At 44.1% G+C, this 17,073-nt stretch overlaps 1 protein-coding gene across 2 annotated transcripts in view; it reads left to right on the top strand.

Moving 5' to 3' along the window:
• RNF149 (ring finger protein 149) overlaps nt 1-15,875 on the top strand; it is a 58,912-nt gene extending 43,037 nt beyond the window's left edge. For both annotated transcript variants that reach the window (XM_083174377.1, XM_083174378.1), the window contains exons 6-7: nt 10,664-10,859; nt 14,623-15,875. In XM_083174377.1, coding sequence (XP_083030503.1) covers nt 10,664-10,859; nt 14,623-14,690 — 264 coding nt within the window. In that variant the 3' untranslated portion in view covers nt 14,691-15,875. The remainder of the gene's footprint in view (nt 1-10,663; nt 10,860-14,622) is intronic.
• The last annotated feature ends 1,198 nt before the right edge of the window (nt 15,876-17,073 follow it).

The following is a 17,073-nucleotide window of genomic DNA, read 5'->3' as shown; positions in this document are numbered from 1 at the left end:
CCCCGGGCAGCGCAGCGAAGGGAATGCGCCTCTGGTCTGGTGGGGGCTGTCCGTGGGGGTAGGAAAGGCTGCTTCCCAGGGGGGGGGGTGCTGCGGGTCTGGGAGCGTGGTCCTCTTCATCTGTCACTCACCGCCGCAGTTTCCATCGCGGACCTCTCTCTCCTGTTGCCGGTGCTCTGTGTTCAGGTGCTCGCCGCCACTCTCTGCACGGCGCGCCTCACGCTCCTGCTCCCGCTGACTTCTGGTCCCGGGAACCACACACACAGCTCCGCTTCTTCTCCGGAGCATGGTGTCTGTGTCTGTGCATCGTGTCGTCACCACCACCGGGAACTCTGCCTCAGCGTGACGTCAGGCACAGCAGCTACACTACTATACTGCGCCGGGGGCTGTATGAATGCGGAGCTGCCGTGACGTCAGCTCCGTTCCTGCTGCCCGGGGGCCCTGAAGCTGCCGAGATGCTGGAAAAAATCTTCGCTGTGCTGGGACTCTTCTCCCTGGTGTCATTGGGTCTGCTGCCAGGTACCGGGGGCAAAGGGGGTGGCAGTTCTGTGGGTATGGCTTCTCAGGTGGGCACCAATAGGTAGTGCTGCACAGAGGGCTTTGTACTTTATTGGGACAGATGTATGGCAACAGTGACAATTCTCCACCCCAGTGGGGGACTGTAAAGCTGCTTTCACACCGCAAACCTGCTTTAGACCAGGTATTTACATGCGATGTGAAAGGGGTTAAACTTGCTCTGGCCCGTTTTAAAAAAATGTTTTAAATACCTGGTCTAAGCAGGTTTTGTGGTATGAAAGCAGCATTATAAACTCGAATCTGAATCGATAGAAAATAGTCTAGAATGGACACAATTTTCAATAAAACACATGGATTGCCGAGTAATTCGCTGATCCAGGTTTATTCCAAATTGGAAAAATTGGCACTTAGATTGAATAGGTCGAATGTAAATTCAACCGAATAGTGGCAAGGATTGAATACCCATCTTAGTCTACAAATAAATTTTATAGCCGTATCTAAGGTTTTGCAGCAATAATTGTTCCTGTTACACCTTGCAATGGATAATTCATGGGCCTAATTCAGACTTGATCACAGGGCAAATTTATCAAAATGGGCAAAACCATGTGCACTGCAAGTGAGGTGTGTACAAACTGAAATATAAATTGCAGTTTAACAGTAAAGCAGTCAGTATATATCCTGCACAGAAACAAAACTCGCCTAAACTATCGGAACATGTCACATATTTCCCCACCTGCAGTGCACATGGTTTTGCCCATTTTGGGAACAAATTTGATCAGGTCTGAGTTAGGCCCCATCATGGACCTGTTCTTGCAAGAGCAGTACCACCTGGCTGAAAAAGGCTCAATGAGATTTATTACAATTTATGCTATAGGGTATGGATCACGTTACAGGTAATGCTGAAGAGACCGTGTCACTATTGAATACAACGCTGTGTTTATGCTGCAGGCTTAAATGGTTTTTTTTTTTTTTTTTTTATGGTATTACCATACCCTCCAACATCTGAAGAGAAAAAAAGGTACAATTTTGGAAAGGGGAGTGACATGGGTAAAGGAGGTGGCCACGCCCCCTTTCCTATACATACAATGGGCAGTTGGAGAAACAAAAAAAGGTACAGGCCATATAAAAACTGTACTGTACCTGCCAAAAAGGTACAGTTGGAGGGTTTGGTATTACTAGCTGGAGAGGAATATGAGTTTGTTATTAATTTAACCAAATAGTAAATTAGGCTTTGTCTCATAACTCAGCATAATTTATGTGCAGCATAGCATTAGAGTAAGATGTTCTATGTATTAAAGGTTGTACATTTAATAAAATGGGCCTAAACATACAGAACAAATCGCATTAGGCCCTGCATAATGTTAATGAGGTCCCCTTGTAATCAAAAACTGTAACACTCAGATTAACAAGTACTTTAAAGGTAGCTCAACCATTAGTGATTTCTTATTTGGATGCAGACGTTCAGTCTGTTACTGTATTCCACTCTACAGCTGGATATGAAAACAAAGGTTCAGGTCAGATGATTCCCTTGGAATTCCCAGGGGGTCCCTCCTCCCAGTATCAGACTGTGTACTTGAATTATACATTTATAAATATGCTCCCTTTTTACTGCACAGGACTAGGGTGTATTCTCTACAATGCAATGCATGCACCCTCTAGTATTTAGGCAAACAAATGTGGGGACTGACCACAACCCCAAACATAGGCCTTTGCCACTGTATTCCCCTGGTGGGACTTTCATGTCCCAGTCCAACTCTGCCAATGTTGGTCTGGTATATGGGAGCCTTACAGCTTGAATGGTCAGATCCATTTAAAAAAAAAAAAAGTACAGATGCATGGAAACAGCTGACTGGTCTCATATAAAAACTGATAAGGTTATCTAGAATTTTCTGATCTGTTATATATAGCTTGAATAAGATTAGCAGAAAAACATCTTGAAGCTATTCCAAGAATTTACAAACAAGGACTTTTATTCAGTTTGAAATATGAAACCACCCAAACGTCCAATGCCGACTGCTCAGGCGACGGATTATGTGCACACGATTGTGCGATCCCACGGGTTGTGAGGTCAACCCTCAGATGAGGCGTGCTCTCATTGCAGGAGTGAGCACATGGTAGGTGCTGTTTCAGCACGTACAATCGATTGTTCAACCGCTCCATGACCTGTCTATGTCCTGGTCATACGTAGGTCATCCTGATGTATGGCTAGCTATACTCAAGAAAACAGTCTCTTGGAAACAGGAACTGGTATGCGGCAGGAAGAACCTTATTACAACATTGGTAAATGGCTCTTGCTTAACAACTGCAAGGAGGAAGGGAAAATAACTGTAGAGCTTTAGCCATATACAAAACAAAATAATAATGGTATATTAAATTGTTGCATATATTGTGTAACAAATGAAAGAAGATTGTATTCTCTCAAACCTGCTGTTCTATGGCATTGCTTTTTTTTTTGTGGCCTCATTCCATTCATGTAAAACTTCTGCAGCCTTCGTGTGGAAATAGTTTAGTGTGGACCTGATTTATGGATATCTGATTTGGCACTAGCAACTGCATTTTCTTTTCTGATTATATTATATTGTTAAGTCACTATTTAGTGGATCATCTTTATTAACAGGCCTTGAGTTTGGTTAAAAAAAAAGGAGAATTTGGTATGTGGCGTCCCCTTGACCCGCGTACCCATCCTGCACTCGTTACCACCTACTGCCTTCCACAGGGATGCAGTAGCACTCGGTGATAAGTAGTGACCTCATTGCTGTATGGTGCACTCTCTTCCTAAAACTAAATGGGAGCTGCAGCATTACGAGGGAGGGGCGCAGAAATGACAGGGAATACCAAGCAAGTTCAGTCTAGCCAACAGAGATCTAGGGGGAATCCCAGTGGGTCCCACCTCCTTTTAATGTAAGATTCAAATTCTATACTGTCACTCTATTGGTGAGTGAGGGGCAGTGGCAGCTCCAAAGTAAGTAGGGTCTGTAGTACATTGTGCATTGTGTGTGGTTCCTACGTTCCCCCAGAGTCCAGAGCAGCCCACACCGCTCGCCCTGCACCTATCTTTTCAATATTGCAGACGCTAAGGAAAATGGTGCTGTGGCCATTTTCCTGCACTAGACTCTGGGACAGCGCTGCGGCTACAGTCTCCTATTGCCCTGCCACCTGTGCATGGGCAAGCTGGGTTGTGCAGGTCTACAGCAGAATTATCAGTTGAACATTATCTTGATGTGATACTTTTCTGATTCTAATTGTACTGGCATTGTTGTTATCAATGCATTCATATGCTATTTGTAATATATTAGCATGTGTAAAACAAAGTTGTTTCATTGCTAATTGGTTTAAGATTGTTGCAATCAGTATTATAAGTGTCTCCTTTTTGTTTTAGTGTCTGCATTATGCCTGTCTACATTTAAAGGGTCTACACACTGGGGAGATTTGCTGAGCGTCAGTGCTGTGTGATCTGTCAGGGCCAGTGTTCTCCGGTGAGAACTCTGGCCCTGCCCAGCGATTTAACTAGAATACTGGATATTAATTGCTGGGCAATAGCGATGCGCGGCCCTATCACTCCTATACACAGAGCGATGTAGGGGCATTTCTAATCTGGTCAGATTGCTTGGAAAATGCACTGAACTCGCCCCATTAGGGTTGCTGTTTTGGCTGTATGAGATTTGACTACTTCCTTGTTCAAATTCTCCCCAGACCAGGTTTTCTAGTTGCTTTCAGAACTGAGGTCCTGCCAGTGATGCAGACAAGGTTGCCTCTGTTTTCTGTCGGCTTGCAGTGGAGGACATTTTATAAATAATAATTTTAGTTAATGTATTTTGAATGCATTGATAATATCTTCAGGTTTTGTTTTCTCACAGTTCAGATCAATTTCTAGAGCTGTGCTATAGTGTCACAAGGTGTTATGAAAGTTTGGAAATGAACAGGGAACTGTGAACAGAGAAATTTTGTGTGTGGGGCAGTCTTCTATTAGACCACAGGTTCCCACAGTCTGTACTCTGGACCCCTCACAGTGCATGTTTTGCAGGTCTCCTCAGAGAGTCAAGTAAAAAAAATTAGCTCCACCTGTGGATCTTTTAAAATGTGTCAGTCAGTAATGAGTGCACCTGTAGGGCGACCTTGAAAACGTGGACTGTGTGAGGTCCTGAGAACCAAGTTTGACAATCACTGTATTAGACTAAAGCTGCCCATACACGTACCAATTATCCGGTACTTTTTGTGCTAAAATAGCATCGCATCCCATGCACAACATATGCACAACGATGCTATTTTAGCACAAAAAGTACCGGGTAATTGGTACGTGTATGGGCAGCTTAATGCCTATTTACGATTTCCCAGTGATGACCTATATTTTCTATTACACCTATTTATTCAGAAAATCTTGGTGAGACAGCTGATTGGCTAATAGCCATAAAAGGAGCTTTGTTGCTATCTATATTAAAAGCTATGATTGAGGTTGGGTATGAAAATTTGAATATAAAGCAGGGTTGGGCAACACCGGCCCTCCAGATGTTAATGAACTACACATCCCAGGATGCTTTTCATTAGTTTTGCTATGTGGCCATGCTGAAACTGATGCAAGGCATGCTGGGATGTGTAGTTCATCAACATCTGGAGGGCCGGTGTTGCCCAGCCCTGGTTTAGGGGGTACCTCAGGCCCCCAAAAGCTTTACGTATTTTAAAAATCAGAGATTAATTTTAGATGAAGCCATTGGTTTCAATATTCTTGTCATTTTAGTGGCCCCCAGACCTTTAACTTACTGCCACAAACCTCCACATTTCAAACAATGGGGCAGATGTGTTAAGCCTGGAGAAGAGATTAACCGGAGATAGAGTGGAGATAAGGTAAAGAAGATAACCACCAGCCAATGAACTGTTTGAAAATAACAGTTGGGAGTTGATTGGCTGGTGCTAAATCTCCTTTTTACCTTATCTCGACTTTATCTCCAGTTTATCTCTTCTCCAGGCTTAATACATCTGCCACAATACCCCATCTCCCCCACTGAGACTAAACAAAACCCCCAAAACCTCAATCAAGCAGACAAACCCCTTATTACCATAATCCCCTGAGTACCACAGATACTCCCGCAGTGTAGCCCAAAAACACCCAATAGGTTGTTACACCCACTCTTGTCCCTTTAACAGATTTCACAATGGATATAGATGGTCGACCACCTTATGCTGCCCATACATATGTCAGATATTGCATGCAATCATTCGATTTTGGCCACATCTGGCCGATAAATCGAATGATTGCATGCATTTCTAAGCTGACATTCAACGCGATGCTTAGGCATGCCGTCGAATGTCGCATCGATAAATATTATGAGCTGCACATAATATTTATCGAATTGCATGAGCAATCGCATGTGGTTGTTTAACCACATGCGATTGCTCCAATGCAATCAGCTGCGGGGCAGGGATGGGGACTGGAGCCGGCGGCAGCGGACGAGGAGCAGGAGCCGGTACCTTAGCGGGAGCTAGGGACCGGAGCGGTGGAGCTTTAAGGCGGCGGGACTCGGCGGCAGCAGATGACTTGAAAAACTGGACGGCCCTCTGATTGGCTGAGGCCGCTGAGAGAGAGCTCTCTCAGCCAATCAGTGGCCGCCTGAATGTGAGGCCGCTGATTGGCTGAGCGAGCCCTCATTCTCTGCGGCCTCGGCTAATCAGAGGGTCGTCCAGTATTTTAAAGTCATATGCTGCCGCTCCCCAGCCAGGCAGTACCCCGCAGCACCCGATGTACATCGCATATGGCATGCAACATTGGGTGCTGCACTGGGCGATGGCGCATCGCATAAGTGTATGGGCAGCATTAGATTACTATTTGCTCTGCTCTGTGACTACTTTGGGCAGGGCCACATCTTACAAAGAGTAAGTCACTTGTGCTGGCCTGCTGGGAATCTTCACTGTAAGGGCTATGGCCAGTCTTTCACCCATCACTCCCTGCTACCTTCTGAGGGTCTGCTTTCCTCTTACTCACTGCAGTACTCGCTCTCTGCTTCTGTCACTCAGCCGTAACACCTCACTTCTTGGTCCTCTCACTCTTTATTGCTCATCTCCATCAGTCAGCCACTCTTATTTTCCTAACTGTATTTTTCCCTAGGCCATGGCTTTATATTCTTGTCCCCTCATCTGTCTCATAGCTCGCAGACAATGTCTAGGTCGATAGTCAATAGGTCAGATGCAAAGGGACGACATGGAAAAGTTTGACATGTGCCTTCATTTTTTTTTTCATTGTCTAGCAGCCAGCCAGAAACCCCTAGACCACCTTTCTTCTGGTTCCACATATTTAGGCAGACGAGAAGTATAGTATCCTCTAGATCAGGCATTCCCAACCACGGTCCTCAAGGCACACCAACAGTGCAGGTTTTAGTGATATCCAGGCTTCAGCACAGATAGTTTAATAATAATCACTCAGGTACTATTTAAGTCACCTGTGCTGAAGCCAGGATATCACTAAAACCTGCACTGTTGGTGTGCCTTGATTACCGTGGTTGGGAATGCCTGCTCTAGATGAGCTGCAATAGTGTCTTTAAATGTTGTTTAGCTTCCACTGGATAAGCTGTAACCAGTGTGGCTGCAGTGAGTTGTTCTACAGTGCCTCCTGGCCTGGAATATGGATGAGTTGTAATACAGCAAGTGTGACTCCAGTGGGCTGTGTCACTGTCTGCTTCAATGCAGGCTTTATCTACAATGCTACATTGTATCACTGCAACCTCTCAGCACTTTTATTTTTTTTTCTATGCTGCGTCCAGCAGTCTCCAGGGGTATAAATGGTCCTGCCCGTGGGCCTTCCCCCTGGATGATGCAAATCCTCCACAAATATTCTCCAATAGTAGGCGTCACTTCGGGTCTCACTTTAAAAAAAATTGTCTACGGTGTTTTGGGCACTATGTCCATCTTCAGGACACACTAGTACCCATGGGCAAAATGCGCCCCGCTAAAAGAGCCTGCTGCCTATCCCGTGGTTTTTCCCCCGGTGCCGCCGTAGATGGCGATGCCCAGCGCTTACCCGGCAGCTCAGGGACTTCGCCGCGGCCCGGGCCCGCCCCATTTAGTGGCACCGCAGCCCAGGCCCTCCCCATTTAGTGGCGTCGGCGGGTCCGGTACACAAGACATAAATACAGACACCGCCTCAATAACACAAAAACATCCCCCTCCTTGCCCCTGCACAGCCACATGCTGTTCCCCTGCCACTGTCCCCTTCCCTCTGGTCCAGAGAGTGACCTTTCATTTAAAACTGTAGCGAGGGTTCAGCCACTGCCCCGGCATTCATCCAGCACTGATCTGAATGATCCAATCAAGTCACTCACTCAATACTGCTGGAATTGGACTGGACAACAACAATGTACACAGGCTGGTTACATTCTAGTAGGAGTCAGGAGGACTGTCTTTAAATACCGATTCCTGGTGCTTACTAGTTGCTTAACAGTACGCAATGATAAAATCCTTGTGAGCGGTGTAGCTAGCTTGCTATTGCTGCAGATCAGAGGGCTGCACTCTGATTTGGTTCAACCTAGCTCAAAGATTCAATCAGAGCTAACTTTATACCCTGTTGCAGCAGCCTAGTAAAGAGAGGTATCAGAGCAGTCATGTCTGAAGCAGACTGTGACACAGCCTCCAACCAACCTAAAATGCCACTCATACAGACATAAAGGAGCCAGGGGCAGTGCAGCTTTCAGGAATTAGGGAAACTAAACCATTGGATCTGTACCATTCAGTGATGACAAGCATCAAAATGACACCATAGAATGGTAAAACCACTAAACTCAAAAGAAAAACATACATGGTTAACAAAAATTGACCATCGATAGCCATCCCTAGCGCATCTCTCACACAGGAGGAGTTTGAAACAGCAGTTGCAGGATTCTGTGTTGCTGCCCTGGCTACACTAGTGTGTCAGAAGAGACATTCAGCGCTTTGTGGTTGGACAAAAAGTAACGCTAAGTACCCTGCTGTATATTCTCCTGCTTCCACAGGCAGTGCACCACAACTTTCCCCTAGTATACAGTATCATCCCGTCGGCTACCTAACAGTGAAGTCACATGGTACATCGAACCAGATATCTGATGGTGGGAGCTGGGAAATAGTCTCCTCCCTTACCTCTGTTATGGGCCATGATTGGACAAAACGTGTCCTGAAAGACCTGGCATTGTGGTGTGTTTGCGTATGTGAAGTGGTAGTAAGTATGTTCTAAGGCCTCACATCTCCCCACTACTTTTATAGGCCTCTGACTATCATCATCCTGCAATAGTGACAGGCAGCTCCGACGCTTGTACCACAAGTATCTATGGTAAATAGGCTTTCTTTGACCGTAGGTCTTTTAATCTTTGGTCCTAGAGTGTCAGGATCACATTTGTGTGGATCAAACGGTGGACAGTGTCTAGGTCAACAGTCAGTCGGTTGATCCCACAAGGTCAAAAAGGATGACCTGGAGGAGGTAGTCACAAGCAACTTTTTGGTGTCAATATCCTCATGGACCCCCCAATTAGTGTAGGACATACCCATGTGAACAATATAGAAGTTTACAAGGTAACCGTTTCATTTCTGTGTGGTCCCTTTGCACTTCTAGATCATAGCGAAGTCTGATTTCTAGCAGTCCATAGATGAAGTGATTGCACAGACATTTTGTGTCTCTGTAGACGTTGGCATCTAGTTCTTCTTCGGCAGTGGGATGTTTGGATCATCGTGTTCTAGCAAAGCACAGTCTGTGTTCCATTTTACAGAACTTGTGAGAGTATAAAAAAAAAGTACTTCTCCCCATAAGCTCCCTGATAAACGTGCTTCCAGGTTGCTGCCATCTGCACTGCTGAATAAGGTTAAATTGCTATGGTTCAAGCATCCTGTTTGAAGCACAAATAGATGCAATGAGGAAATTCTTGCATAGGAAATTCATCTCTCTTATCCAAAGAGTGTCTGTCTAGTGTTCATGAGAGTGCTCCTTGCCTTGGCGCACACAGACAGCAATTCAAAACCTATTCTGCTCACTCATGTTATTACTGAGAGTATGAAGTCCGGAACTGAACAGGAGTCATTTGCTACACCCTTCAGCATTTGTTGGTCTTACATGTTTATTTTTTTCCTGCTTAATACACTTGACATAGTTTTCTCAAACTGCATAGAACAGATGTGTGAATGGGTACACCTAAATCATGAATAGAAAGCTTTGCCAAATCTTCTTTTACTTGTCATCAGCTATGACGGGGGAGGCAGACATGGGGGTGGGTCTGAGTGTCCATGGAGTCTCCTACCTGCATCCCTGTTTCTTATCATCTATCCCCTGTTGCTGCTGACAGTGACTGTGCCTCAGTCTGTGAGCAGTGCATATCCTGGTCATGATGCATCCAAGGTGTCCCATCAGTGCTCAATGAGGCATATGCCTTGTTTGTCTTTCTGTGCAGTATTACTGGCTGTGGTGTGGACCCACCCCCAGCTCTGCAAGAAGTGTCTATCAGTGGTGAGGCTGGATGCCTCACCTGTCATCTCTTACTGCAATTCCAGAGGGCTCGGCAGATTTGGAGTTTTAGCTATAAATGTTATAATCAAGAACCAGTTTTAAAATAGGCGCAGGGTGCTAGAATTAACACATCTCAACACTGAGATACTGGCCAGCACCAGATCAGAGATCAGCACCCCAGGCAGGAAAGAAGAACTGCACTGGTTGTGGTGCAGAGTTCTAGAGTCAACACGAACAATTTGCATCATTGTATTATTTGAATCGTATTGATCTATAAACTCTGGAGCCATAAGGCTTTGCCTCCCCTGTCTGCCTGCACGTACCTGGTTCACTTTATCTGCATGGAATGTGCCAGAGTGTCTCCACCCATTTCATATTAGATAAGCTGGCAGAAGTGTTTGTGGAGCAGTTTGGCCTCTGATAAGTTAAGGTGAATCCATGCAGAGTGCATTGAAACCAGATTCCATTCCCCCCTGTGTACAGGGGGGAGATGCAGTATTCCAATAAGCTGTGGTGTGTGTGAGCAAGATTTACAATTAAAATGTGATCTCTGGCTTACACTAATGTACAACTGAAGCTTCAGATTTAGCATTTGTATGTGATAGATATAGATAGATAGATATACACACACACACTAGGTATAAATGTGTTGTCTTATTTCTGAAGCAGCCTCATTAGCTCTCTTATCTTTAGGTGGAACCTGATGAAACGCTAGAGGTTCCTGTTCCAGAATCCATCGCTGGCAGCAGCCTATCTGTTGGGACCTTAAGTTTTGCCCAAGAGGAAAACAGAAGTGAAATGAACAACCTGCCTACTTCTTCAGCAGGAGAGACTTTACATCAGTGTAACAGTACCAAGGAAGATGCAGGGGAAACCACAGCATTACTGGGTGAGTGTATTGCTTGGTGCCATTGTCTTCCTGTTTACTAGTTTGCAGGTAACTTTTGAAGTCATCGTTGGTGCTTGCATTTATTACTGTATATTGTTAGGCTAAATCCTGTTAATACAATGGATCTTGTTCATCTAATAATGGGCAGCAGTAAAACTTAGTGTGTCTGGCTCTGTCACTATACAGTATATATAATACTTCACTAGAACTGCCAAGTATTGTGCAAGTGCTGTACTCATTTCATGGCCCTGTCTTTTCATTATAGGCTTTGTTTTGGTAGCAGGTTTGAATGAAATAAATATTTTTTTTTTTCCATTACAGTAGTTTTCTATTTTTTTTTTTTTTAAATGTCTCGATCTCTCCATATATGGATACAAAAAGAAAGTATTGATAGCGCCTAAACTGCTGCAGCCTAACCAAACACCTAGAGATTCCTGAATCTCTACCATACAACAATATACAACAAATGGTGTCTGTAAATGGCGCTGCAGTCCCTCCTTCAAGAGATGATAAGTTTCTATCACCAAAAGGAAACAATCCACCAATCTTCCGTCCAGTCGTATAATAAGGATATAGGACTGACCTGGGAAAAGTTCCCTATGTGCATGTAGCAGTTTCTTTATACTTCTCCCGATCTCTGCATACACAATATTCAGACAAAATCCCACCAACAGGAAACCCTTAGAGATGTGCACTCACCAGGATCAAGTGCCCTATGTGCACTGAAAGGTTTCTTTATGGGCGACCCTTCCTCTCACGGGACACAGGGGGACAGCTGACTTCCAAAGTGCTTGTAAAAATCCAAATTTATTTCCAAAAACAATAGATAAAAACAGGTAAAAAAGTGGGAAGGGAATCCCAGGGTAAGTGGTGGTCTGGGTACCTTCCAATACGGATAGAAGGCTACCCAGTTGCTGAAGATCACACACAGCACCTACCAACAAACCTTTGGGATATTCACTTACTCCTCCAACCACCAACGCGTTTCGGGCTCTTTTGAATAAGCCCTTTTTCAAGGTGTGGAGGACACAACCACCTAGCCGGTATATATACCGGTTACAAGTATCACATGTACAGGGCTGTTACCAAAACATGGAAAAACAATAAAATTTGACAAAGTTAAAATCATTTAACAATCCAATCCAAAAACATATACATTACATATACATATAATAAGGTTATACATCCAGCGGAAAAACAGATAAAACACAGACTTACAGGTTCCCCAAATACTGATATTACATATGTAATATGATCACAGTCCATTTGCGGTTTTACCGCTAGCTCAAAGGGTCACAGCTGACTCGTTTACTAGTACGCTGTTACCCGCGCTTCCGGGTGTGTGAGACGCATATCGCGTCATAATGCGTCACTTCCGGTGACGTTTGGAACGCATCGCGCTGTTGTAAGATGCTTCCTGGTTGATAATACGTATCTCACGCTGGATGGGGATGATTGGTGGGCTTCGTGGAACGCACAGGGCTTTCAGGTCGGAAGTGAGAGCTTCCTTTGTGCTCATCTCTGAAGCATATTTTACTGCCAACTTGGTTCCGCTCAATTTTCATCGTGCATATGTATAATACAAGACGTACAAACAAATAGATAAAAAAACAGTTTTAGTATTATGCCCATTTCATATTCATAGATCGGGAGAAGTATAAAGAAACTGCTACATGCACATAGGGAACTTTTCCCAGGTCAGTCCTATATCCTTATTATACGACTGGACGGAAGATTGGTGGATTGTTTCCTTTTGGTGATAGAAACTTATCATCTCTTGAAGGAGGGACTGCAGCGCCATTTACAGACACCATTTGTTGTATACTCTCCATATATGGAACTAGACACACCCTTTGGATGGAGCATGACACGCCCCCTCAATGGGGTGCTGTGCAAAATTCTACTACCAACTATAATCTCCCTGAAACTTGTTTTCAAAAGTAGGAAAGTATGCTGCTTCCCTGTCTCCTCTATTGACTCCACCTTCTGCACCTTAACGGACAGTAGGTGTCCCCCAAAGCTCTGTTCTTGGTCCTCTCCTTTTCTCTCTATATGTCCTCTCTAGGTGAGCTCATTCGGGTTCCAATATCACCTTTATGCTGATGATACTCTCTCCACGATCTCTTCTTGGATGTCCCAGTGCTTTTTTAAACTAAACATGTCTAAAGGCCCCCATACACTATGCGATTTGGGCACAATTTCACCCAATTCTGATGATTCGGGCCGTAATATTGGCGCAAATCACACATGTAGACATCATGTCTGACCCGATGGGCGGTCCCGTGTGCTTTGAATCGGGAAGTCGGGCGGGCTTCACATCTATCTCCTCTAGCCAACCAGTATGCTGCCATGGCATTATTCTTTAGTCTTTTCTATCCTTAAAACCACTCATTCAGCCCCTCTCAGTCCTGTTACCACATAAAATATTTCCAGACACCAGATCACCCAGGATGCTACAAAGAATCTTTCTGTTTCTCATCCTAACCTTCTGTTTGTTATTTATTAACAGTTTCTTATATAGCGCACACATTCTGCAGCACTTTACTGAGAATATTTGAACATTCACATCGGTCCCTGCCCCAGTGGAGCTTACAATCTATATTCCCTACCACATGTACACGCACACACAGACAGTCTAGGGTTAATTTTATTGGGAGCCAATTAACCTACCTGTATATTTTTTGGATTGTGGGAGGAAACCAGAGTACCCGGAGGAAACCCACGCAAACACCGGGAGAATATACAAACTCTGCACCGTTAGAGCCATGGTAGGGATCGAACCAATGACCTAAGTGCTGTGAGGCAGTAATTCTAACCAATACACCATCCATGCTGTCTGTTTATGCTCACTTCTACCCCTTCTGTGTCACTCCTGTCTGCCCCTTACCTTTAGAATGTAAGCTCTCAGGAGCAGGGCCCTCTCCTCTTGTGGTTTTCTAAGAATATACCTTGGCTACTTCTATAATTACGTCAGTGTCCACTGCTGCAACTGTGTTTTTGATTTATCATGTACTTGTCCTAATTTGCGTTTGTCCTGTAAATCACGATTTACTTGTTTTTTTGCTGATCTATGTTTTGTCTGGCGCTGAGGAACCCGTGTGGTGCCATATAAATAACCATTTCATGCATTGCAATTCTGGAGAGAGGTTGTTTTTTATTTTATTTTATTTTTTATTTTGTATTTGCAAAGCAACTCTTATAATAGAATTTATGTTTTTGTTAAATTGGACTGCAGTTATCAGCAATATTTAAATATAATTATTTTTAAAATAATAGAGTTTAACATTGATTTCTTAAACATATAATTTTAGTTTCTAATATGCTAAATAAAGCTATTTAGATGCTTCACACTCGACAGTTAAGTGATTCCAAAAATGCCTGCCTAAAGTTAAGCTGTGTACACATGGTATGATTTTGGTTGTGTGATAGTCAAAATCATATAGTAAGTTAGCCAACATTGGCTGTTAACCCTGCATGATATATAGATGCGTGGCCCCGCAAGGTTGGTATCGCAAGTAGAGAGTGAGTGCAGGCAAGACATTGACTGTCTACGTGTACATTTTATTTGGCCATAGGTTAAAAAGCACATAGCCAAAATTGTAAATGAAGATTGTATAGTCAAAATCTGCCAAGAGCCAGAATCACACCATGTGTACACACCTTTATTTGTAAGCACCACACATGTTGTAGTTCCATATTCTGATGTTATGTAGAAGGCTTGTGGACCTTTGGTGATCCTGTAACATTGTCTTTTTCTCTACAGACGATCCTGGCAGTGAGGATATACCAGGGGAGCAAACACAGAATTCTGGAAATACTATTTCTCACTAACTTTGCTCTTTGAGGCACTTTTGGACTGTGCTAGAACTTTTTTTAATTGTACGGGTTTTAAAATAAATAAAAGCCATGAAGTTACATTTGGTTTAAAGAGACATGTATAACAGGCCTATAAAACTGTTGGATCCTTTATTTTTTAACACAGAAGCCCTGTTTTGATAGGACATACATATGGTACTGGTTACATATTTCCCTAAGGTCTGGTGTAGTAGTAATATAGAGGACTAGCGTTGAAAACACATGGTGTCACACACAAGTGATAACCAAAAATGGCGTTCAGTCCACTGATGGAGGGATGTGAAAATAGACTTTGGGCAAAAAAAACTTAAAAAAAAAAATGTTGTGCTAGACTGTAAATGTGCAGCATAGCAGTTAGTTTTGTTTACGTACTAGTTTCCTCTTCACCTGTATTCTGGACTCCGAGGAAAAACAACAAAGAAAGCACTTATGAGAGGAAAAGACATTTGTGTTCAGGTCTGGTACTTTAACCCTAACTTTTTACCCATGCAAGATCTAACTTTACAAGTGGAGATGAATCTGGAACTCTGGCTCAGGTATTCTGTATAGACCTGTGAGGAACAACTACAGTCTAAAACGTCCACCTCAGGAATCTGGACACCTATAGTAATGAAGAAGTTGTGTGGTGTTGGATCAGCTCAGTTATCCGGACACCTGCAGTGATGACTAAGTTCTGTTTATGATCCACCTCAGGAATCCGGACACCTAGAGTAATGAAGAAGTTGTGTGGTGTTGGATCAGCTCAGTTATCCGGACACCTGCAGTGATGACTACGTTCTGTTTATGATCCACCTCAGGAATCCGGACACCTAGAGTAATGAAGAAGTTGTGTGGTGTTGGATCAGCTCAGTTATCCGGTGATGACTACGTTCTGTTTATGATCCAGCTCAGGAATGTGTGCAATTGCAGTGATGAACAGGTTCTATTGTTGTGGATGGAGAATGATAACCTAGATTACACACCTTTTTATGTGGATATGCTCATAACTCACTGACTCTACTTACTATAGGTTTACTTATTACATAGTTTGACCAAAGACTGCTGAATTTTTTTTTCTCCTGTTTACAGTTAGTCGTAAAGCAAATAACATCATTACAACATTATGTACTGTGCTGAACATATAAAAAGAGGAATTAAAGCATTTTTATTGGTTGTAATAAGCTGGTTTGTTTGGAAACGTGTTGTGTGTTTTTTTTTTTTTTTATGTAGCTATTTATAAATGTTTTTATATACATGCAAGACTGGCATTGTGCACACTGTGTTTCATGTTTGTGCCTATTAGTGGCCTAAAGTCAAGTGTTCCATTTATTTGCACATACTCCATTGCAAGGTTCCTTACAAACCGTATTGCAGATTATTTTAGGTCAAGCATGTCCAAAGTCATGCCCGGGGGCCAATTGCGGCCCGTGCTGTAATTTCAAGCGGGCAGAGCATCAGATGTGGGAAGCACAGCACAGGACACGCGCCTTTACCTTGCTGTCTGCTGCAGTGAGGAGGTGCCGGCCGCCACAGTCAGATGTGTGTGGCGTCCTACCCCTGCTGCTGCAATCGTATATCACCCTACTCCACAATCACAGTGACAGCTGTGTTTGGGGAGGGGGGCAGCAAGGGGGAAGCTTGCTCCCGTAACATGCAGAGCCGAGGACGGCAGCAGCGGGAGCCCAAGCATCTCCTGTCCTTGCAGTGCCTGCTTTGCCTCTCCTTCCTCTGGCTCACACAAGGGGCTGGGAAACATACAAAGAAGGGAGGGGGCAGAGTGGGGGATATACAGTGAAGGATGGTCATACTGGGGGACATACAGTGAATGGAGGCAGTGATGGCCATTCAGAGAAGGGGAAGCAGGGGCAGGCTGGGGGACATACAGTGAGTGGGGGCAGCGTGGGGTACATAGTGAATGGGAAGTCAAACAGTAAATTAGGGTCAGGCTTGGGGACATACAATGAATGGAGGCACTGATGGACATTAAGAGAAGGGGGGCAGGCTGGGGGACAGAGTGAATGGGTGCAGAGTGGGGAACATACAGTGAATGAGGGACATACATTGAAGGAGGAGCAGGCTGGGGGACATACAGTGAATGGGGACAGGCTGCGGGAAATACAGTGAAGGGGCAGGCTGGGGGACATACAGTGAATGGGGGCAGAGTGGGGGACCATTCTGATGTGATTAATGATTCAAAGAATGTCAGGCTGAATGGTCGGCCCCCACACATTTACACTTCACCAAATCTGGCCCTCATCGCAAAAACTTTGGACACCCCTGCTTTAGGTTATAGCTGTGAAGAGCATTTGTTCCCAGTATGAAAAATGCACAATATTAAACTGGGGAATGGTCCATAAATGACCGTTTGTAATTTTCCATA

The sequence above is a fragment of the Crinia signifera genome, chromosome 2 (genome assembly GCF_055691185.1).
Source record: "Crinia signifera chromosome 2, ASM5569118v1, whole genome shotgun sequence".
NCBI classification, from domain to species: domain Eukaryota; kingdom Metazoa; phylum Chordata; class Amphibia; order Anura; family Myobatrachidae; genus Crinia; species Crinia signifera.
Note: the sequence above shows the minus strand (reverse complement) of the source record. Positions and strands in the feature narration are given on the sequence as shown.